At 37.0% G+C, this 23,957-nt stretch overlaps 1 protein-coding gene across 1 annotated transcript in view; it reads right to left on the minus strand.

The window, feature by feature from the left end:
- Nucleotides 1-555: 555 nt before the first annotated feature.
- TOX (thymocyte selection associated high mobility group box) overlaps nt 556-23,957 on the minus strand; it is a gene marked incomplete at both ends in the record, with an annotated part of 225,648 nt that continues 202,246 nt past the window's right edge. The window contains 4 exons of the mRNA XM_083361215.1: nt 556-592; nt 1,734-1,885; nt 16,840-17,226; nt 22,146-22,226. Of these exons, the coding sequence (XP_083217341.1) occupies nt 556-592; nt 1,734-1,885; nt 16,840-17,226; nt 22,146-22,226 (657 nt within the window). The remainder of the gene's footprint in view (nt 593-1,733; nt 1,886-16,839; nt 17,227-22,145; nt 22,227-23,957) is intronic.

Below are 23,957 nucleotides of genomic sequence, written 5' to 3' on the forward strand. Positions count from 1 at the left end.
TGCCAATTTAACCCCCTTTGTGAAATCAATAAACTGGAATGAGCCAGTTTCAAAGTACAATTAGCTACAAAAAACATTCACATTTTATACTCTAGGAGAGTGAAACATAGATGCTATTTACAACTTGCTATGACTGCTACATAAAGCCATTTAAAAAGTCTTTAGTAGTTTCATATAAACACCCATTATGAAAACCAATGGAAAATCCAGGACTTTTATCCAAGACATCTACAGTTGCTAAGGCAGTTACTAGCGCAGCACTTCACAGCAGAAATAATAACCAACAAAATCCAAATGGTCCAAGACTCCTTCTGCAAGGAAGGAAGAAAAGCAATGTCCATTTAAGGAAGGAAAGAGAAAAAGAAAGGAGGGGTGGAGGAACAAGACTTTTTTTTCCCAGAGTGAATGACCCACCAGCAAAAATAGTCCTAAGTGCTTAGCGACTTATACGTTCTAAATAAATGCAGAACTGCCTTGACTGCATAAAGCAATCCACAATGAACAGACTTTCCTGCATTCCTCGGTGAAAAGAAGAGATGCATTTCCAAAATATTTTCAGGTAAGATACAGCGCTTTGTCCCTCGGCATGGCCCTGTTGAAGAGAGGAGAAGGGAGAAAAAAGAAGTTAAGAGTCACGTTAAAAACCAAATGTAAGGGGGGACAAGTGTTAAATTTCTGAATCCATGCTGTGATTTTTTTTAAAAGCTGCTGAAACAGTCATACTGTATTTCATATTCTCATTAAACTCGGGTGAAGCTTTATTTTCACAGAGAGCTCGTTGTTGAAAGGAAACCATGTTCTTTTGATATTGGAGAAAAACCCGTGTGGAGAAATTCCAGAAAGGTTATTCTCTCAAATGTAACATTTATTCTGGTTGGGGATTTTAAAACCTCTTTTTTTATAGTATTCTATGGTGGGAGGTCGCAAATTAATAGTTCTTATAATTAGTATTGTGGTTGGGTAAAAATATAATCTTAGCAAATTCCCTTCAGTGAAAGGCCCTGAAAATGAATGTTTTGTGAGAGGTGTACATGTGGAAGTCATAAATCCCAGTTGGATGGTAAGTCTGACATCATAAGTGAACAATTAGAGGAGCAAAGATACAGGCATGGAACTCTGCCTATGTAGTAAGACATTGCACTTGCTATCTTCTACATGCTCTAAAGACTCTTCTTGAGATTCAAGAAATTTTCTAGATGGATGTGAGGTTGAAGTACATTGCAAAGAATAAATAAATGAACATAGGAAACCATCTGTAAGAGTAGAGTGCCTTGTGCTCATGGATACGGCCCTTTGGCTCAATGAACAATTGGCTCATTCAGTAGAATTTATGCTTCCTTAACAAAATGTGAAAGCAGCAGCCTTACATGTAAGTTATACTATCTCACTTCTAAATCTGCCTGACAAGTTCCCCAAGTTTGGCCACAGAGCAATGGCAGTCAAGACTCAAGGTTGACTAGAGTTATTTAACAAAGATCTCTTTATACAAGTTAATGTGATTGTCCCTTCTCAGTCTAGAATTTTTCAAATGTAAATTTTAGTTGTAGTTCAAGATCCTCTCCCAAAACCTTTTTCCTTAATTGTGGCATATAAAAACAATCCTTCTGTTAGCTATATTAACATTTCTGCTAGCCTCTAGAATATATTTGTTGTATAAAAATGGAAAGCATGCCTGTGTCCAGTTTTTGTTTTAAATGCTACTCAATGCCAGGTGGCATGCAGTGGCTGCTCACCCATTACTGCAGTAATCATTATTCCATTCCACGGTCTGTGCTGGGGGATTTCTGCACCCTGAACGAACATATTCCATTGCTTGGGTAACAACTTGTGCAGCTGTAGATGTTGGACTGATAATATTCTGGTAATCAGGCTGGAGAGTAAAACCCTAAAAACAAAAACGAAATAAACAAGGTTTAACTATGCAAGCTAACCTCTCAATTGAAAGGCTTGATAAAGTATCAAGTTGTTCTTTGCCATTCTTAAACTTGCAGCAAAAAGAAAATAGATGGGCACTTGAGGCTTTTCAGACAATAATTTTAATTGGTTAAGACAAATGCCAGACAACAAATTGTAATCATGTAGAGAGAACGTTGAAACAAAGAACAAAGACATTTTAAAGCTTTGCAAAAAATAAAAAAAAACAACAGTGCATTCAACATGAGAAAATAAAAGAAAGGTCTGTTTGTTTCTTGGAAGCTCATATTTCAATTCAATCCAAGGATATTCTATCAGTTAATTCCAAGAATATGCAACAGAATCTTTTTGAAGGAGGCAGGCAGCAGGTGGCTGAGTGTTTTATTAGACTACACCTATTCACAATTATTGTTCTCAAACCCCTTTTATTTGGTTCAGTCACAAAAGGACCATCTGCTGCTTCCTTTATTTGCACTTCTTTCTCAACTACACACAAAAAAATCAACTAAAGCTTTTTAACCGTTGTTAAGACTAATGTAGCAAAAAACAACAACACCCCAGCTCTCCCTGTCTATCCCCCCCCATTTGCTGTTGTTTTCAACATGTTAAATGTTTTCCAAATCAGTAAGCTGATCATATTTTCAAGAACGTTTTATTGCCCAAAGGCCAGGAGACCTGCTTTAATGGGTATCATAATAGACCAACTGATGTACACCACAGAAAACAGAACAGACCAGCCTAAAAAGAAACTTCCCAAGCGCATCAGAGGATGATACATTAAGTAAATATTTCGTTTAACTGAGCAGAACGAATTTATCAGAAATTGCACTCTCTTCTCACTAGTTTATATTTGGCAAACAGAATAAACATCTAGCTTAAATCAGCAGATTTCTAACTGACTATTCATGTTACTACTACATGAGTAGCGCAGGAGATGGTGTTCCTTTAACAAGGTAAACTTTTGAAGCACTGTTTATTGTCAGGTAGGCCAAGATACAGAACTTATGAAGGATGAGGAAGGTTGGAGCCCTTAATTGCTGGAATATAAACTGCATCATATTCAATTCACTTAGCCTGTCAATAGAGGTTGTTACATATCTTCAGATTTATAGGTCCTGTCAACTAATCTCAGGAATGGTTTAATACTATGATTGGGACAATGTTTAAATTCCTCCACTTTCTAATTACTATTTCTATATGGTAACTAAGATAAAAATATACAGCATATACTCTCTCTCTCCCCCCCCCTCTCTCTCTATAGAGAGAGAGTATAGAAAGGACAAAGGAAAAGAGTAGTCACCTTTCTAAATGAATTCCTAATTTCAAAAGGGAAGACAGATTCACTTAATAACCATGTTACTAACTGAACTGCAATGATTCACTTAACAACTGTGATTAGAAAGGTCATAAAATGGGGCAAAACTCACTTAACAAATGTTAAGTCAAACAAATAGCTCAGGATATCTTGATATTTTCTGTTCCAGTGAAAAATAATAATATTAACCATGTGCTACTAATATGCTACTGATATTAGGAGTGGCCACAATATGATTAAGCAAAAATGTATTTCTTTTACTATTGTACATAGCATATTTGAATGTAATTTTGGGTGTCAGATTTCTCTAAAACAGCTTTTTAAAATTTTATTCCATGACATCTCTTTTTAATAAGTAAGTTATATATGCTAATTTTTATCCTAGTTCTGTGATATCTTGTTAAATTGTGGAACACATAATACTTTCCTAATCTCCTATGCTGCTCTTCCCTTAGGGTACTTTTTCAACTTTTCCACATGATAGCTGTTTCTTTTAACTGCCAAGTTAACTGTATTTAAATGTAGTGACTTTACAATTATTAAGACTGGATATTGTTTTAAATCTATAACATATGTTTTGCAACATTTCTTTCACGCTTGGACTTACAAAAGGGAAGAAGTTATTTGCATGCATGAGAGGTTCTTTTGAAAGGTTTTTTCATCATACATATATGTACACAGCAACAGATCTATGAAAACAAGTACTTCTGATTCACTTTCATGTTCAGCTATACATGTATGCATGCAATATGGGTTTTGCAAGAAAGCAAACAGATCTAAATTATTATAAAGGCTGATAAAGATACATACAACTCATAAAACAAACACTTACCTCCCCTGCTTAAAGAGCATCTTCTACTTAATTCAAGGATACCACTAATTTTTAAAATAAGTTTTAAAGCACCCTGAAAAGTACAGGTAGTCCTCGACATACAACAGTTCGTTTAGTGACTGTTCAAAGTTACAACGGCACTGGAAAAAAATGACTTATGACCATTTTTCACACTTATGGCCGTTGCAGTATCCTGCTGATCATATGATCCAAATTCAGATGCTTGGCAACTGGTGACTGTTGCAGTGTCCCGGGGGTCATGTGATCACGTTTTGTGACATTCTGACAAGCAAAATCAATAGGGAAGACAGATTCACTTAATAACCATGTTACTAACTGAACAACTGCAATGATTCACTTAACAATTGTGAATAGAAAAGTCATAACATGGGGCAAAACTCACTTTAAAAATGTCTCACTTAACAACATAAATTTTGGACTCAACTGCGGTCATAGGTCAGGGACCACCTGTATTACAAAAACATATCCTTCATTAGCAAAGTTTATGGGAAATAGGCATGTTTCAGCAAACTATTTATTTCTTATGTTTGTATCCTATTTTTCTTTTAGAAGGCCAAGGTGATAGCCATAGGATCGCCTCTCCTTTATAATCATCATAACAACTAAGTTAGGCTGAGAGAATGTGACTAGCTCTCAAAGCCCCAACTAATTTTCCATTGTCAGGATAGAATGAAAACTGGATCTCCCTTCTCCTCACTATTAATTTCTACTCCACCCAAATTCAGTACTTGGAAATAAATTTATTTAACACATATACTTTTTTTTAGCGACATATGCACACATCACAAAAATGCTACCAGGCTAGATAAAATGTTTTAGATAACATTTGTATCTTTCTCTATTTTCCAAGGCAATCACTGCCTTGACACTGTTGCTAACAAGTTATCAACAATATAACCACTACAAAGAATGCCTTCTTTAGTCATGGTTTTCTGCCTTACACATTTCTCTATCAGGAAATATAAAACTGGCTCAGTCTAGTGCAGTTTCTTATAAGGTATTAGATATTTTAACAGAGAAGATTTCTTGTATTTTTTAAGTGAAACTTTAATATTATAATGGTCATGTAATTTATTTATTTGTTTTTGTTTATTTATTTATTTGTTTTTATAAACCACCCTTCTCCCGAGGGACTCGGGGCGGTGTACAGAGTAAGGTAGGTATACAGATTGAAACAATACTGAAAAACAATAGTCAAAACAAACTGGGACCCCAATTAGAGCTATCAGGCCAGGCCGGACTGCTGGAACAGGCAAGTTTTTAAGTCGCGCCGGAAGGTGCGGAGGTCGGGGGCCATCCAGATTTCAGTTGGCAAGCAGTTCCAGAGGGCTGGCGCACCCACTGAGAATGCCCTCCCCCTGGGGGCCACCAGCCGACATTCCTTGAGCGGTGGCACCCTGAGGAGGCCCTCTCTGTGGGAGCGCACAGTACGGTGGGGTGTTGACATTGGCAGAAGGTGCTCCCGTAGGTAGTCCGGACCCATGCCATGTAGGGCTTTGTATGTCATTGTTAGCACCTTGAATTTCACTCGGAAGGCAACCGGAAGACTTGGGAATACTCTAAAACGCAAGACATATATTTGAAACAAAACAGTAATACAGTTTTCTCCAGGCAAATGTAATGTGGTAGAGTCACGTAACCCTGTTAAAGACCATCTGAAGTATTCTTATACAGCAAACCGCAGTGTATTTGTCCTTTCGTTGTATGCATCAAAGAATGATTAATACCTTTTAAAAACGTGCTATCTGACATACTAAGGCTAATATTTTGTTTAAAGAATACTAAATTTAAACAATTATCCATATATATAATTTATCCTGACATTTCTGATTTGTATAATCCTTTATAAAATTAACTTAAGATATACAATTAAACTCCAGCATAAAAAACTTCAAAAGAACTAAATACAGCAAGAAATCAAGCGCATCCAATAAATTAACTGAATACTATGAAATGAAATAACTTCAATACCCAGCCCTACATTCATCAAGTTGTTATGCGTAAAATATAATTTTTAAAAATTGTAAGATTAATGTATATTTTCAACCAATATATCCATGAATGATTTCTTTGGTATAAGACATCAATCTTCAACCTGTGACCTTTATAATTTTTTGAGCCTCTTCATATATGCACATTCAGTTTCCATTCTTGATCATTATAATTCAGTAATGATTAACTGCATTTTAATAGTTATTAAAAGCAAGTAAAAGCAAGCAATCCATGTCAGTTCCATGAACGGCTTCATCAAATTCAAAGTTAAAATAAGAAAACAATATAAGACAAGTTCCAAATGATTAGTTCATCTTATGAGATAGCTGTGAATCTGAAAGTAGGAGCTGTGAATGCAGGAGGACCTTCAAGTCATATTCTGCCCTTCAGAATAAATATGTCAATATCCACAGCCAACATTGGAGTTGACTTGAGTTGTATTATTTATACACAAACAGTATTTAATTTTTAAAAGGTTAAATTTTAATATGTTTTCTGCATTCCTATTATATCTTTCAAACACTGGATCAGGAGTTCCACTGTATTTCTGGGTAAACCTGAGGAACCCCATGGAATAGGGGGTCTAGGCTATACTTTTATCCACTAGATATATTGAATGGAAGCAGTCCTGGAGGAAGGAGAATGGTCCTTCAAAAACTGGCATATGACTTCTCCAATGGTTTCATCTAGATTTTTAACAACATGGCAGAGATAGCCTAACCACTGTGGTACCTCACACTATAGCAACCAGGAACAAAACTATTCTGTCCCCACAAGTAGTCAATAACTAACCACTCAGGAAAGAGTGAACCCACGATTAAACAATGCTTCTACTCCCAGTTCTTGTAGATGATACAAGAATCCATGGTCAATGATACTGAATGTTGCCAGGTAGTTTAATAGGACTGAAGAGCTATATTTCTTCCATCAATATACCAACAAAAGTCACCTGAGTAACAAATGCAATTTCTCTGCCATGTCAATGTCTCAAACCTGAAAGGAATCAACATTCTTGTCCATATAATATCCTTGACAATGCAAATCTTATAATTTTCCTCAGCTACATTTACTCAAAATACCCTTTCTTCAGGGCACATGTACCACCACTTCCTTCAATGTAGCTAGAAAAGTCAGATCGGTAATACACACCTCAAGAATCCAACTACACCCTTCCTCTCTCTTCAATTTCCCAAAAGAGCAAGCAGAGAATGAGTCTATCCCATATGTGGCAAAACTGATGTTGCAGGGAATTTTATCCCTTTCTCAGACTACAAAAGATAAAATGAATCCCAGATAACTTCAAAGATATCTGTTTGTCATCTCATTATACTCTGCCCAAGTAGCATCAAGCTCAATATGAATATGAGTAATTTTTTTTAGTAAAAATGTTACTGCAGCCTTCAGACGTCTCTCATTTGAGTAGACAAGAAATGGAAATAATCAAGTTTCCAAAGACACCAAAGCTCTAATAAATAAATTTTCTGCAGCAAATTTAATGAAGCAGTTATGAAAGAATTCTGCTGAATGCTGTGAATCAAATGCAAACCCTATTTATAGTGAATTCAAGGTTGAAATGTATGCACCTTTTTTCCACATTTATGAATGTAAGTGGCTAGAAATTTTCTTCTGGGCATAAGGGACAGTTTCTACCTGTCTCTTGTTTTGCTAATAGACTGATTTGGTATCAGACTATTTTTAGTGACCATGTCAGAACGTGCCTTCACAATAGTCTGCAAATATCGTGGTTATCTCTTTCTTTCAGGATGCAGGTTTCTTTGAACACCTTGGACCAGCATCACTGAAGGCATATCAAAAATACTCCAAACTTGTTCCCATAAAGCAAATTCATATATAGGTAGTCATATCAAGTCATTACAGAAGAAATATGGTCACAATTATGATTTCATATAGCTCTGTCATTGCGACCTTTCACCTTCATCTTGGTGTTCAATCTTTTGAATTACCCAAAACTAACAGTAGATCTTACAGAGGGGCATATCTCCATCCTTGCAGATGATTCATTCCAAAACTAGATATCATCATCATGTTTTAATAATAATATTGCTGCCTACTCACACATGGCGACTCAAGGTGGCTTACTTAAATAGAAAAACACCCTGTAAATAAAATAATAAGAGGAAAAATAATAAAATGAATTTTCATCCACTTCTAGATGGATGGAGAAAGGGGCTGATGCAATGAAATTTCATGGAGCTGGGGTAAGAAAACTCAGCTTTTAAAAATTTGAAAGAGAGTTCTGGTTTGCCGCTGTGGTTGTTGTGGACGCTTGGAAGAATTCCATCTTCCATGTCCATTTTCGCTGGGGTACCCTGGAAAGGGTTGAAAGTCACTCTGTAGGAGCCCCGCTTGATCATGAGAGGGCGGCAGCCCTTCTGCTCAATCCAGGACAGCCGTCCAAACTGGCAGAGGAAAGACCGGCCATAGCAATGTGGCCCGTCATTAAGCTGCAGACAGCCGAAGCCAAATTCACCATCAAGCACTTCGAAAGCAAATGGATGAAACTGGGTGAGATCTGATCTTCTCTTTATCCTAAGTTGTAATGGGGGTCTCCCGATACTCCCATGTAACACCTCTACTCCGCGAGCTGCATTGGCTTCCGGTTGCCCTCCGGGTGAAATTCAAGGTGCTGGTTATTACCTATAAAGGCCTACATGGCCTGGGTCCGGGCTATTTGAGGGAACACCTGCTGCCGGCATCAAACGCCCTTCGCCCAGTGCGCTCCCACAGGGAGGGTCTGCTCAGGGTGCCGCCGGTGAGAGATTGCCGGCGGGTGACACCCAGGGATAGGGCCTTCTCAGTGGGAGCGCCTGCCCTCTGGAACCAGCTGCCGGTGGAGCTGAGGACTGCCCCCGACCTCTGATCATTCCGCCGGGGCCTGAAGACCTGGCTCTTTGAGCTCTCAGGCCCAGGCTGAGGAGAAATTTTTAACTGGGGTTTTAAGTATACAGGGTCAATTTAATATTTTTTAATTTGGTTTTTTAACTTTTGTATGGTGGATTTTTTAATTCCCTGTAAACCGCCCTGAGTCCTCAGGGAATAGGGCGGTATATAAATGTAACTAAATAAATAAATAAATAAAATAAGTACCTTCTCAGCCTGTAAAAGCTGCTCGAAATATCTATCCCCCTGTGACAAAAGAGGGAAGGAAATTTCTATACCACCCTCTAGGAATAGCAGCATCTGACTACACAGAGGAATCAAAGCATTAAAAAGAACAATTTTAATCTAATTGGATTTATATGTTCCTGAAACTTGGGGACCAAAAATTTCCCCTTTTTACTGGAAACACTTGTTTTTATCTACAAAAAAGCAATAAAATTTGAAAAAGGATTAGAAAAATTTTGGACTTAAAAAAACTTTAAATGGCATCGGTGACATCTTGTGGCGAAGTTTGGTATTACAATTTGTTATTTCCTAAAAGATACTTGGGTTAAAGCCCAGACCTTAGAGAAGACTTTCCTGGATGGCATAATTGGCCTACTTGAACTGTGAATGTAAACCTATACTGACTTTTGCTTGACAAACAACTTTTACTAGAAAAACTATTTATAAACATGTGAAAGAGATGGATGAAGACCAGGAAAAATTCTTTCCATGTTGAAAGCAATACATGAAACAAATATTTTAGCTTGTGATAAAATAAGACCTAAAATAAAAGATCAAGATGCCAGCTTAGATACACAAATCCAAACTTTGACTACAACCAAAGAATTAACAATCCAGAAGATAACAGAAGAAGTGGAACAATCAAATATTAAGACAGAGGATTCAATTGACCAACAAATGCAGCTGATAGAAAAATCAAGAAAAGGAAGTGACAACACTGAAAATGGGAATGACTTTCTATATAAATCAGAAGAAATTTGAGAAAGAACAGATTGAATCAAAGATAAATATACCAGAACAAGCATGGGAGACTGGAATAACAGGGAGACAATTTAACGAATACAAATGGGTTAGTCCTTCCAGAAAACTGGCAATTAAATGGTTTCCTTTATTTCATATAACATATGTAAGAATAGAGGGAGACCTATTTGACAGTATATTTTGGCAGTATATTTTGCCAGTACTGCTGTGGAACATCCAGGTGCTCTTTTGCAAACTTCAAACATGGACAGATGAAACCAAAATTGAGTTGTTTGGGAAAAACACACAACACTACGTGTGGAGAAAAAAGGCACAGCACACCAACATCAAAACCTCATCCCCACTGTAAAACATGGCAGAGGGAGCATCATGGTTTGGGGCTGCTTTGCTGCCTCAGGGCCTGGACGGATTGTTGTCATTGATGGGAAAATGAATTCCAGAGTTTATCAGGACATTTTGCAGGAAAACGTACAGCCATCTGTCCACCAACTGAAGCTCCGCAAAGGATGGATGATGCAACAGGACAATGACCCAAAGCATACAAGTAATTCAACAAAACAATGGCTTCAACAGAACAGAATACGCCTTCTGGAGTGGCCCAGTCAGAGTCCTGACCTCAACCTGATTGAAATGCTGTGGCATGACCTTAAGAGAGCGATTCACACCAGACACCCCAAGAATATTGCTACACTGAAACAGTTTTGTGCAGAGGAGTGGTCCAAAATTATTCCAGATCATTGTGCAGGTCTGATCTGCAACTACAGGAAACGTTTGCTTGAGGTTATTGCTGCCAAAGGAGGGTCAACCAGTTATTAAGTCCAAAGGTTCACATACTTTTTCCACCCTGCACTGTGAATGTTTCCATCTGACAACAGCTAATGTTTGTGTAGTATTATTTTAAGCAGACTGTGTTTTTCTATTGTTGTGACTTACATGACATTTAGAGTGCATTTTATGGCCAATTCATGCAAAACTCCACGTAATCCCAAAGGGTTCACATACTTTTTCTTGCAACTGTACATAGTGGATCTTTTTATTTCCAAAGGCTAAACAATATTGCTTACTCCCCCTAAGTAATCTTAAAATAGATAGTTTGCTTTCCAACACTGATTATATTTTTAAAAAGATTTTGGATCCTTAAAAATTGTGATCTCAACCTTTTGAGTTGCCAACATCTATATTAATCAACTGACCCACTGAATTGATTCATAATAATTCATGAATCAAAGCATCTTCTGAAGCAAGCAATAAAGGTGGGATCTGTTCATTTCTTTCACTCTAGCTCCTGCAGAAAACAGCTGCATGACTAATTTTGAAATGTCTGGTTTGAGATCTGTCTTGTTTTGTCTTGTCTGTCTGTTTGTCTGTCTGTGTGTCTGTCTACCAACCAACCAACCATCTTGGATTAGACAGTTTCTTTACTTTTATTTTTGTTCTTTACTTTCTGTTATTGTTACTTTTATATTTTGTTATATTTTGAACAATAAGAAAGTATGCTATTGAATTAATAATCTACTTTTCTGCTTCTGCTTGGGAAAGAATAAATAAGCTGTAATTTGAATTTTTACCTAAGCAGATTTCCTGTTAATTGCAAAACAGTGGGCAAATAATTTCTGGACCGACTCATGAGAGAGGCCACACCCCAGACTTGGTGTTCTTGTCTGGACGGTGGCGCGATGATATCGGTGGGGGTGCCACGACTATTACGCCCCTGTCATGGACCGATCATCACCTCCTGTGGCTAGACTTCCCCTTTGCCACCCCCCGCCGTGGGTGCGCGGTGCCAACCAGATGGTACCGCCCTAGGCGCCTAATGGACCCTGATAGGTTCCAGGCAGCGCTTGGGGACGCACATGCACTCCCTGCTCACAGCTCGGCGGATGCCTTAGTGGAAGCCTGGGAAAAGGCAGCCACGGAGGCTCTGGACCGAGTTGTACCCTTGCGGCCTCTGACCCGGCGCAGATCCCAGCGAGCCCCATGGTTCACCGCGGAGCTCCGGGAGATGAAGCGTCAGAGACGGGGCCTAGAGAGCCATTGGAGATCCAGTCGATCCGAATCCGACCGATTGCGATTAAGAATCCTCACCAGGTCTTATCTCGCTGCGATAAGGGTGGCAAAATCCAACTACTTTTCCACCCTCATCGCGTCCGCAGATAATCGCCCGGCTGCCTTGTTCAGGGTGACTCGCTCCCTACTGAACCAAGAGGTGAGGGAGGAACCCTTGCAGGGTCGAGCCGAGGAATTCGGTCAATATCTGCTGGATAAAATTGCTCGGATTCGAACCGGCCTGGACTCCAACTGGGCTGAGCTGGAAGAACAAGGCATGGACAGTCTTGTCGAAGTCATCTGGGAGGAATTTGATCCTGTGACTCCTAAGGAAGTGGACAGGATTATGAGGAGGTTGAGCTCCTCCACATGCTTACTGGACCCGTGCCCTTCCTGGCTGGCTTATGTAGCTCGAGAGGGGACACGAGGCTGGTTCCTGGCGGTCATCTCTGCTTCTCTGAGTGAGGGTCACTTCCCCACCGCCTTGAAGGAGGCGGTGGTGAGACCTCTCCTCAAGAAGCCCACCTTGGACCCATCCTCATTGAATAACTTTCGTCCAGTCTCCAATCTTCGCTTCCTTGCGAAGGTTGTTGAGAGCGTGGTGGTGCACCAACTTCCTCAGATCCTGGATGAAGCGGTTTATCTAGACCCGTACCAATCGGGCTTCAGGCCGGGCTACAGCACGGAGACGGCATTGGTCGCTCTGATAAATGATCTCTGGAGAGCCCGGGACAGGGGCCATTCCTCTGTCCTAGTCTTATTAGACCTCTCGGCGGCTTTCGATACCATCGACCATGGTATCTTGCTGCGACGCCTCAGGGGACTGGGAGGCACGGTTCTGTGTTGGTTCTCCTCCTTTCTCCAGGGTCGCTCGCAGTCGGTGCTGGCAGGGGGACCTCTCGCTTGCGGAGTCCCTCAGGGGTCAGTCCTCTCGCCTCTCCTGTTCAACATCTACATGAAACCGCTGGGCGAGATCATTCGCAGCTTTGGAGTAGGGTACCATCAGTATGCTGATGACACCCAGCTTTTCATCTCAACTCCAAACAACATCAGTGATGCCCTCGACGTGATGTCCTGCTGTCTGAAAGCGGTCCGGGAATGGATGGGGAGGAACAGGCTTCAACTGAACCCGGACAAGACTGAATGGCTGTACGTACCGGCAAGCCAGGATACTCAGAACATCCCATCCCTTAACATCGGGGACAAGTTACTACCCCCTGTTGATAGGGCCCGCAACCTGGGTGTCCTCCTAGACTCGCAGCTCTCCCTGGAAGATCACATAGGAGCTGTGACCAAGGGGGCCTTCTCCCGGGTTCAACTAGTTCGCCAATTACGGCCTTATCTGGACCTGGATGCCTTACGTACAGTCACCCATGCCCTTGTGACCTCTCGCCTAGACTACTGTAACGCTCTCTACATGGGGCTGCCCTTGAGATCCACTCGGAAGCTTCAACTGGTGCAAAGTGCAGTGGCACGGACACTCTTGGGAGCCTCCCGATACTCCCATATCACACCTCTCCTCCGTGCGCTGCACTGGCTTCCAGTTGCCTTCCGTGTGAAGTTCAAGGTGCTAACAATGACATACAAAGCCCTACATGGCATGGGTCCGGACTACCTACGGGAGCACCTTCTGCCAATGTCAGCACCCCACCGTCCTGTGCGCTCCCACAGAGAGGGCCTCCTCAGGGTGCCACCGCTCAAGGAATGTCTGCTGGTGGCCCCCAGGGGGAGGGCATTCTCAGTGGGTGCACCAGCCCTCTGGAACAGCTTGCCAACCGAAATCCGGATGGCCCCCGACCTCCGCACCTTCCGGCGCGACTTAAAAACTTACCTGTTCCAGCAGTCCGGCCTGGCCTGATAGCTCTAATTGGGGTCCCAGTTTGTTTTTACTATTGTTTTTTCACTATTGTTCAATCTGTATACCTGCCTTATTCTGTACACCGCCCCGAGTCCCTCGGGAGAAGGGCGGTTTATAAAAATAAATAAATAAATAAATAAATAAATAAATAAATAAATAAATAAATAATTGAAAGAATATCCTAATATTTCAGTTTGTTAAGATTTAATTTGACAATTTTTGTTCTTATAATAATGCTTATTAAAATTACATCACAAAGCTAATGGAAAACTATCAGAAATACAAACTGAGAAAGTAGGGTTTCAAATGGTTATTTTACTTATTCTCAAAAGCAGCCCACGAGGGGTCAAAGACAGTGGTAAATGTTATGCAATGTGCCATTCAAGATAAGATCAACAACCATTTTGTGGCATGCCTTGCATTTGAAGGTTCATTTTCTAGCTCCCAGTTGAAATAAAAATAGGGCACTTGATAAAGATTAATTTGTCGTCAGATGGGACATTTGCTCTTTAATTAGATTTCTGTATCCCTACTTGGGGGTTTTGTGTGGGCCTGTAGCAAGTACAAAAAAGCCTCCAGCGAAACCTAAACTGTGACCCTCATCTTCCCACTTTACTGGGAACTAATTTCATTTCCTGCCTGTCTGGAGAGGTATTTTCAACAGGCATCTATGTTTTGTCTTCTCAACTGATTTATTCATCAATCTCAATGTGATGTTTTTTTAAACTCTTAAATTACATCCAAATTCTAAAGCATCTATTTATTACACAAGGAAATTGAAAATCTGTCTGTGTGATATCACACAAAGATTCCCCCTTAAGGTTATAAGGACAGTTGACAGATATTAATGATTTTTCTCCTTCTCCTAAACCACATTCAGAAAAACAATGTGAGGGGGAGTGAATAGTGGAAGTGGCTAAAAATAATGAAATACAACCAAATATTTACTGAATTTTAAAACAAAACAAGCCAATATTTTCTTTAAAAGCTAGTGCATAATCATAGTGCTAAAGAAAAAAATGTTGTAAAAGAGTAGAAATGAATATATTTAAAATCAATGCCCACTTTTCCTAGGAATTAGATAATACAAGCAAGCAGTCCTTGCCATAGCTGAGCCATAATAAAATTCATGTTTGTGTGTTTGTCTGTGTGTATGTGTCTGTCTATCACTCAGAGATTATAGATTATAGACAACATGATGTTCTCCACTAATGTTAGAACAGTGCTTCTCAATGTTTATCTCAATATCTCATTACATTAGCAAAGAATCTTGATATCACTATGATTAAAACAAAAATCCCATTTTTGAAACATTTATATATTATCAGGCATTACTCAGTATGCAAAACCGTTCTTCTTCCCTATTGCACAACACATGTTGTCTTTGTCAAGTTGACAAAAATCTGAAAATAAAGACTTTCTCCCCTGTCTTTCCAATGTGAAAGATGAAGAAGCTAGCATTATGCTTAGACAATGATCTTTCCACAAATATTACTTATGTCCTGTCCCCACTGTTACTGGTTCTACCAGAAAATTGGCAAGGAGTTTCTGAATAGTGTTTACATGCCTCTTTCCCTTAGGTGCCTGGAATATATAGCTCTATATGATTTCATATTTTCATATAATGGTTCAGTATATAGTGCAGAATTAAGCAAGCACTTATGTTGGTTATATTTTTATTGTTTTAATGAAAACTGTATTGACGTTTCATGGTTAAATAGGAATATCTAAGTCTTTAGTAGTGCAAATAGAGACATCCATATTTATGTGGTCTATTTCTTAGAACTCATCAAATATTTACTTGAAAATAAAATGTATACGATATACTTAAATTTATGATAACTACAAAGAAAATGCATAATAGTTTTTGCTTATGAATATTATAAGGAACTTAACTAGCTAGCCTGTTGTGATTTTTTTTTGCTAATGAATTTAGAAGAAAATTCGACCAATGAGAAACTTCAGTAGAGCAAACTCTCTAGGTGAAAAGGCAACATAATGGATTCATTTTAACCATATGTAAGTTAAAGCACACTGGGAAAAAATCTAAATCTTTGCCCTTATGAAAAAGGTTAGGTAATTTTGGTATGTGCTAACTTAAAACATATGAATAACACATAGTACAAGGATCAGACTTACAAAACAGGATACAACACATGTAAAAACTTATTTTCAGGCTATGATATAAATGGATGGCACTCCTATTGTACTCTATCAAATTAAATAATGCCATACTATAACAGAACTAATAGTGCAATCCACAGTTCTTCATTACAATAAAGTAGTGAAAGCTCAGGATTTTCTATAATATTCCTACTTCTATGCTATTACCCACTTAGCTTGGAGACATTGCACGGAAATTGAATATAGTTGTGGTATATGTTCTAAAGCAGAGGGAAATGTGCTGAAGGTTGCAGGTTTAAATCAGAATGTCCAACTGAAATTTAGGTTCATAAATACCATGTATTCAGGGTAACCACAAAGTAGGTTAAATTGAGATATAATCAACAGAATTATGTTATGGCTATGCCAGTTTCCACATAATATATTGAAACTAGAATGTTTTATATGGTTAAGGAGCTGAGGATCTAGTCGTTCTTTCCTAAAGAAAAAATGTTCTCCAAGGATTATAACTTGTGAATTGACAATCATCACCATATGAACATTCCCAATAAATTCCCTCCCACTGATGTTTCTCAAATTGTGTCATGTTGTAATGTTTTCTTGCAAGTAAACCTATACTCTCATCAATTAAGGTCACTATGGAATAGTCCGTACACCTAAGTTATAGATCAGAATTAATTCTTTTCTTATATTTAATACTTCATTTGAGGATGCAGATATCATTTAACAAAGGTCAACAGGTAGTGCTCGTGTGCCAAGTTTCCTTAATAAACATAAGCCCTGGCTGATTAAGTAAAAAAAAGAAGCTACTCATGAGATATATTGGGTTAAAAATTGGCAAGGACTTACTTGTTGCATTGTTGGTGAATGTATAGCAGACTGCACTTGCATTGGCAGCTGATTTCCAATTGATTGCTGCATTGTAAGTGTCTGATGTTGTTGTATACTGAGATGTGGATGAATTGGAGGACTCATCTGAAGGGTTGGTGGAGGAGTTACAGCCAAGTTGGCTATTGAAACAGTCACTGGCATTTGGTTGTTAGGTTTAGGTGCTATATTCCTTGGAATATTGGGATGTATGGCTGTTATATGAGAATTCATTCCTGTTTGTTGGTGGTAATGGGAACCTAAGTACATTGCTGAATGAGGCTGTGTGGATGCATGGAATACTGGCTGCTTTGGGCTCATCATCTGAGGTTGCTGGGATACCTTAACATCCACGGGCTCATTGTAGCTCTGTTTAAAAAGAAAAAAAACACCACCAATTATTTGAAATCTGAGATGTGCAGTTATTCTGAGAGACAAAACCCAAATAGTCTGTACTTGTTTTTAACTTGCCCTCCCACAACCACTGACAAAATTGACTCAGACAAGGCTGATTAAGTCTCTGATGTTTTACTGTTATCTATGCAGAACAGAATACTTTTTGTAAAGGCTATATGGATCACTGTATTATTTTTTAAAGTTTAAGACTATATAATTTTTGAAAAATAAACTCACATTTTGTACAAAAGAAATACAATAAATGAATATGCAATTCATTAAAATTTAATCTAGAACAGGAAAACATATCCAATCCCAGGCAATATCTAATGTTATATGTAAACTTATGTTTGCACAATGCAACTTATTTTCCTTTTTCTTCCTTCCTCATTGTATTTACCTGACATCGTTTTCAGATTTGGGGAATATGAAGATGACATATTACTATGGGTAGGGTTCCACTAGTAATGCCATTTTGACAAAAGATAGATACTTTTGAACATAAAACCAAAGATGACCCAAGTTACAAACTAGACATTTGGCACTGATTTTGCTTTTAATTTATTATCATGATAAAAGAAACAATTGCTTCAATTCCCATTTCTCTGCTGTCTATTGATTATGCAAAATGTACTTTCTTTCCAGTCCCTACAGATCTTTTTGCTAAATGTTGCTGCTTGATTCAAACACAGCATATCTCTCTATTTGCTCATGATTTTGTTCTTTGTTTCTCTTGTTCCTTGACTAATTTTAATAAGGAATTCTCATATTGTTTACTAAAGTGAGAAGGGTTGAACAAGTGAGAGATGAGCAGATTAAATGCCTTTGGGAACACTTCCACCAAAGACTGACCAAGGTATTTCAAAAAACGCAGTTAATATTAACTAAATATAGTCATCTAAATCAGGGGTCCCCAAACCCTGGTCTACGGACCAGCACCAGGCCATGGAATGCCAGCAACCGGGCCACACAAACAAGCGAAGCCCCACCCATGGGATGCAGGCACCACACAAAACCATGCCCCTTCCGCTCTGCAAAAAAACCTTTCTCCATGGAACCAGTTCCTGGTGGCCAAAAGACTGGGGATGCTGCTCTAGATAATAATCAACATCTATTTACAGATTGCTTGTGACATTCACTAAATAGCAACATTTTGTAGTTTTATTTTCCCCATGTCCTATTTGCTACATTTCAGAGGCAATTTATTATAAACATCTGTGTAATTGATAGGATATGAAGAAATCTGATTGTACTATACCAAATTTTGAAAACTGAACCTGCTCAGACCTCTGTATGTTATGTTTCCTACCACTCTAGTTGTTCCAGGTAGGAAATGGACCGTAAGATTCAGAACCTCCTTTTCCCCACTTTTTCTCCTTATTTACCAGCATAGAAGTTATTATTTTACATATTATTAATATGTATTCTATGTATTATTTATATAATATTAGTTATATTATTTTATAAGAGGCTTGCTTGAATCTGTAAGTTGTAAGATAGATACTGAAGCATTCTATATCATCCTCCAATGCATGAAATATATGTGTGATGTACAGTTATAATATTTTAACATTTGAGGAGGGGGCACGGATTGGAATGATCAATTTAATAATAGCTTTCACATAACATTAAAAAGAGCTTCTATAAATATTTTTCTCAGTTTCCTGCATTGTTATTTTCTAATACCTATATTATAAACTTGATGTGCTCAAATAAAAGTAGTAAAGAATACAGTATTAACTCCCAAGGGCTTGCCAGAAGATATGTACTTGAATAATAATTCATATCTTAAGGAGAAGTTGAAGGAATAACTATTGAAATATGCCATGAAAAAATGATAAAATCTTCCTTTGAAAGCAAGTGGTACTATGTCAAAATAAACGTTGGAAGATTCATATATGTCCTTATTCTATGACCTTGATATCACATTTGTTCGGTTTTCAAGTCAAAGTAAGTTTAATGTTACTTTAAGCTTTCTGGGGTCACTGGAGCCTGTAAGAGCCATTTGTATTCTTTCTAATATATGCACCATCACCACCAATCAACCTATATGCACATTACAGAAATAGCTTCATTATCTGTAATAATGTACAGAGGAAAAATGATAACTTCATTTGCCTCCATCATGCTTTTAATAATGATAGCAACAAAAATATATTTTCTCAGTAAACTGCACAAAATTAAATGGAAATGATAAAGGGAATACAATTCTCAGTGCATAGGTAAGAGTACATCTTTCATTTCTCCAGTGTGGTATGTATACACATTTGGTGACATGCACATAGATCTATATCTATATATCTATATCTATATCTATATCTACACACACACACACACACACACAAACAAACAAACATATATATCCAAATATTGCATACTATAGAGAATTGAAAACTCATTGAATGTTTTAGAACCCTGCCTCCAGATTTGGAGTCAAAGTACAACTGATCCAAGTTATACCCAAATCAAATCAAACAAACAAAAACATTAATTTAAGAAAATGTGGATATTGAAATTCCCTGCAACAAAAACAAATATACAGTGGAGGCATCAAAGGTAGGGAAAGAAGGGACAAATGAATGGAAAATGACCATTATGACTTACGTTTGTGTGCATGTTGTGATATATATAGTTAACAAGCATTTAACATATATATATATATATATATATATATATATATATATATATATATATATATATGGATCCTTGGTTTTTCGGGTTTTTCCCCGCGTAGAACTATTCTACGCGGGGAAAAACCCGAAAAACCAAGGATCCACATACAGGCACCCGCGAAAACCTCAGAAAACATATACATATATATATATATATATATATATATATATATATATATATATATATATATATATATATATATATATATATATATATATATATGTATATATATATATATATATATGTATATATATATGTGTATATATATATATGTATATATATGTATATATATATATATATATATATATATATATATATATATATATATAGAGAGAGAGAGAGAGAGAGAGAGAGAGAGAGAGAGAGAGAGGGAGAGGGGGGGGGAGAGAGAGTGTTTGCACAGAAATGTTGTAACATTTGTTTAATAATTCTGGTGAAACTTTGGAGTCTGTAAATACTGCTTGCAATAATTTGAAAAGGAGGAGGGATGTCTCTGTGTGGATGTGTGTATAATTTCCACACAGTTCAAAATGTTTATAATTTCTCTAAGGGTAAGAATCTTAAGAATTTATGCTAAAGAGTGAAGACACAAAGGGCACAAGGCAAGCCACTAAACTATTACAAAATTAAACAAAAATCTGAAAACTATATTTTTAGGATTTAGCAACCTGAAGAAAAGTTTAAGTATATTAATTCAAAAGCTAATATATTTTAAACCTCTGAGTAAGAGAGGTTTATTTTTCTGTGTGATTTTTTGAAGGTAATCTAATATTTATAAATTGTACAAAATGTATGTGCTATTCTATGTTACAGGGTATAAGAATTAAATATATTTAGAAGAATAAACATGAAGCCTCAGCAGTCATATCTTAGCTGGGTCTGTTATAATGAATAATATTAATTAACCCTCCTGTGCAATCAGAACTTAAGCGAACCTTGTGAATTCAAACTATTATTCAGCCCTCTTGAATGCAATGTAGAAATCCTTGAACCAAACATGAATACAAAGCATTCTCTTTATGCATGATTCTCAGAAACCTGTGATCACTTGAAGGTAAGCATTTCTTTTAAAACGATGTTATTCTTCAGAGGCTGAAAGATTATAAATTATTTGTTACCACATATCTGACATACTGAAATGGATCATAACTCCATAGTACAATGCCTGGTTTCCATGTTGGAGGTCCCAAATTGAATTCCTGGCATTTGAAGAAAATTCTGCTTGAAAGTCTGGAGAATTATCACTCACTGTAAAAGTTGTCTCATGGAGTGATGGGTAGCAAAAAATTTAAATAAACACATAAATAAACAAATCTTTCTATATTCTGCTCTACACTGAAGTGGATATGCACTTCCTATCTTTTAAATTTCTTGGGATAGATTTTTATGTTGTATTCTGTTGGAACTGGAAGCAAAGTATTTATGAATATTTCTTCAACAGATGAAGTAACAAATCTAGCTAGCTCAACAATAACAACAGCAAAAGCCATGGATTAGTAATGAAAAGTGCTTGTTTTTCAGAAACAATGTTACAGCTCACCATATTTTAAAAAATGATGTACAATTTGTTAAACTACATGCAAAACTAATAAAGGTTGCAACTTAGAACAATGGAAAAGTTTAATTAGTATTTTAAATAATTTTATAATCTGAATAGTGTTATGTAGAATGCTTTGTGAATTGATACTTTATTTAATCACTCCTACATATCAAACAAGTGGACTTCAAACCCCTTTCATTCCACGATGATAGTGATGGTTCTGTTGCTTTGCATGTACACTGAGAGCTTCTGCACCAAGACAAATTACTTGTGTGTCTAATCACCTTTGGCCAATAAAGTATTCAAGATTCAAATAAAGCATTCAAGATTAATTTCAGTGGCACTGTTCATTTGCCAGTGGCACATTTCAGAATGGCAAAAAGGTTTGAGAATGCTCTGGCACATCTTCCAATATTATACCAGCATATATTTCTATCATCATTTTTAAATGAACATGGCCATTTTTAAAGTAATCCAAACAAAATATGCTAGATATGTTAGGAAAATATGTCAAAACTGTCACCGGTAAACTGCTACTTGGCAGTTGGAATTCTGATATCTGAAGTCCAACACTATACCACACCAAGTAGGAGAAGCCAACTTTGTAGTGACTATTTTTTTTTATTTCTAGTCCCCCTCATAGTTTCAGCCTGCAAAATTCCACTGAAACCCATGTTACCTTTGATACAAGGCTTGCTCTGTACGCAGCTAACTGCTTCAGATATTCTTTCTTAGCAGCTTCAGTTTTCTTTTTATATACCTTTAAAAAACAAGGGAAAAAGTCAGTAACAAAATTTATTGTGCTTTCAAATAAAATCTCATCCTCAAGAATACATTTATTAAAACACCAAGCATTATGCTTTTAATTATCTGCTTTCTATAATTTTTTCTAATTTTTTCTCGGCAAGGAATAATGACAGGCGTTAAAATGTGAAAGTACAGATTATTTAGCTGCCAAAAGTGATGTGAATTATTAACCTGAGAACTAATTGTTAAAAGAAAAGGGTGTGTGTGTATAAAATAGTTAATCTGACCCAAACTATCATACTGCTAGATACATTATCACATTACCCTCATCAATATGGCACATATCTTCCAGATGCGTTGAATTACAATTCCAATTATTTTTAGTTGCCATGATTGAAGCCTTTTTAGCAATTTATCTATGATGATCATAATATAAAAATCTTCACTGGATAAGATCTCAATCAAATTATGTTCATTTTGATAAAATTTATCATACACAACAATCCTGATTCAATGAAATTAAATCTGGACTGAGTTTGATACTGTCAGATAAACAGGGAACAAACAAGGTTTAGCATCTATTGCAACCTTCGTTTTCTCTGCTCACCAGGAAGTCCCAGCTGATACCATATTGCCTGTTTTAAGGGACAGTTTTCAAAATCAACTGAAATACTGCTTGGCAATACAATTTTCACCTGAAATGCTTGCCGACTCCAAAATAATGATGCATGTCTGACAGATAGTACATTGAAATAATAAGAAAGCCATTATTGTAATGGCTATTCAACATCATGAACCTGTCATAACAGTAATAGTAGCAACAGTCATCAGCAACAAGCAAAAAGGAAATATGAATACATCATTCTGATAACATCAATTAACAAACATCTACATCATGTGTAAATGTCATGATCTAAAATACAGGAAAATTCAGCAGGGAGATATTCTGTAGCACTGCATAAAATATCATGCCCAAACAGATACAAGCACTAAGTCATCTATGCTTTTTTATACTAGAAATAAACCATGGATATAATTTATTATTTTTTTATTATTATTAATTTAATTTGTATTAATTTTAATTTTGTTTGTTTATCAAATTTATATGGCTGCCCATCTCACACCAAGTGACTTTGGGAAGTGTATAACAAAATATACCATTAAAACCTATTACAAAACCAATTAAAATAATTAAAACAGCAATTATGCCTGAATTGGCAATTGATTAGGGTATTGTTTAATGCTTGATTGTTTTGTCTGGTATTGCTCTTGGTGTTAATTCCTGCTGACATGGGTGTTAATTGCTGGTGATGTTCTGGTCTTTTTGTTTTTTTAGCTTTTAGTCCTAAATAGTGGCTGTTACAGTCTTTACACTGTATGTTGTAGATGACTGCTGTTTTTTCTTCTTTGATACTGGGTTAATTTATTTTATTATTGTTATTATTATGATGATGTATACTCAGAAAAAGGCTTTTTTAAAGTTTGCAGGGATATATTTCAAACTTATTAGGCCCATTATTTTAATATAAAGTACAGGAATATACTTCCAAGTAATGCATTTCCAAACTATGAAATTATTTATGAAGCAGCACTGTATTGTTACAAAATGAGCTTTTTTATCCCATCAAAGTGATGATTTGACAGCATACTAGTTTCTCTTATCTTTGCTGGAAAAACCCCAAGTTTTCTTAAAAGGATTAAAGATTTTGCATACCAGGAAAATGTAAGATCATCATGAAAAAAC

This window comes from Vipera ursinii (assembly GCF_947247035.1).
Source record: "Vipera ursinii genome assembly, chromosome: 3".
NCBI classification, from domain to species: domain Eukaryota; kingdom Metazoa; phylum Chordata; class Lepidosauria; order Squamata; family Viperidae; genus Vipera; species Vipera ursinii.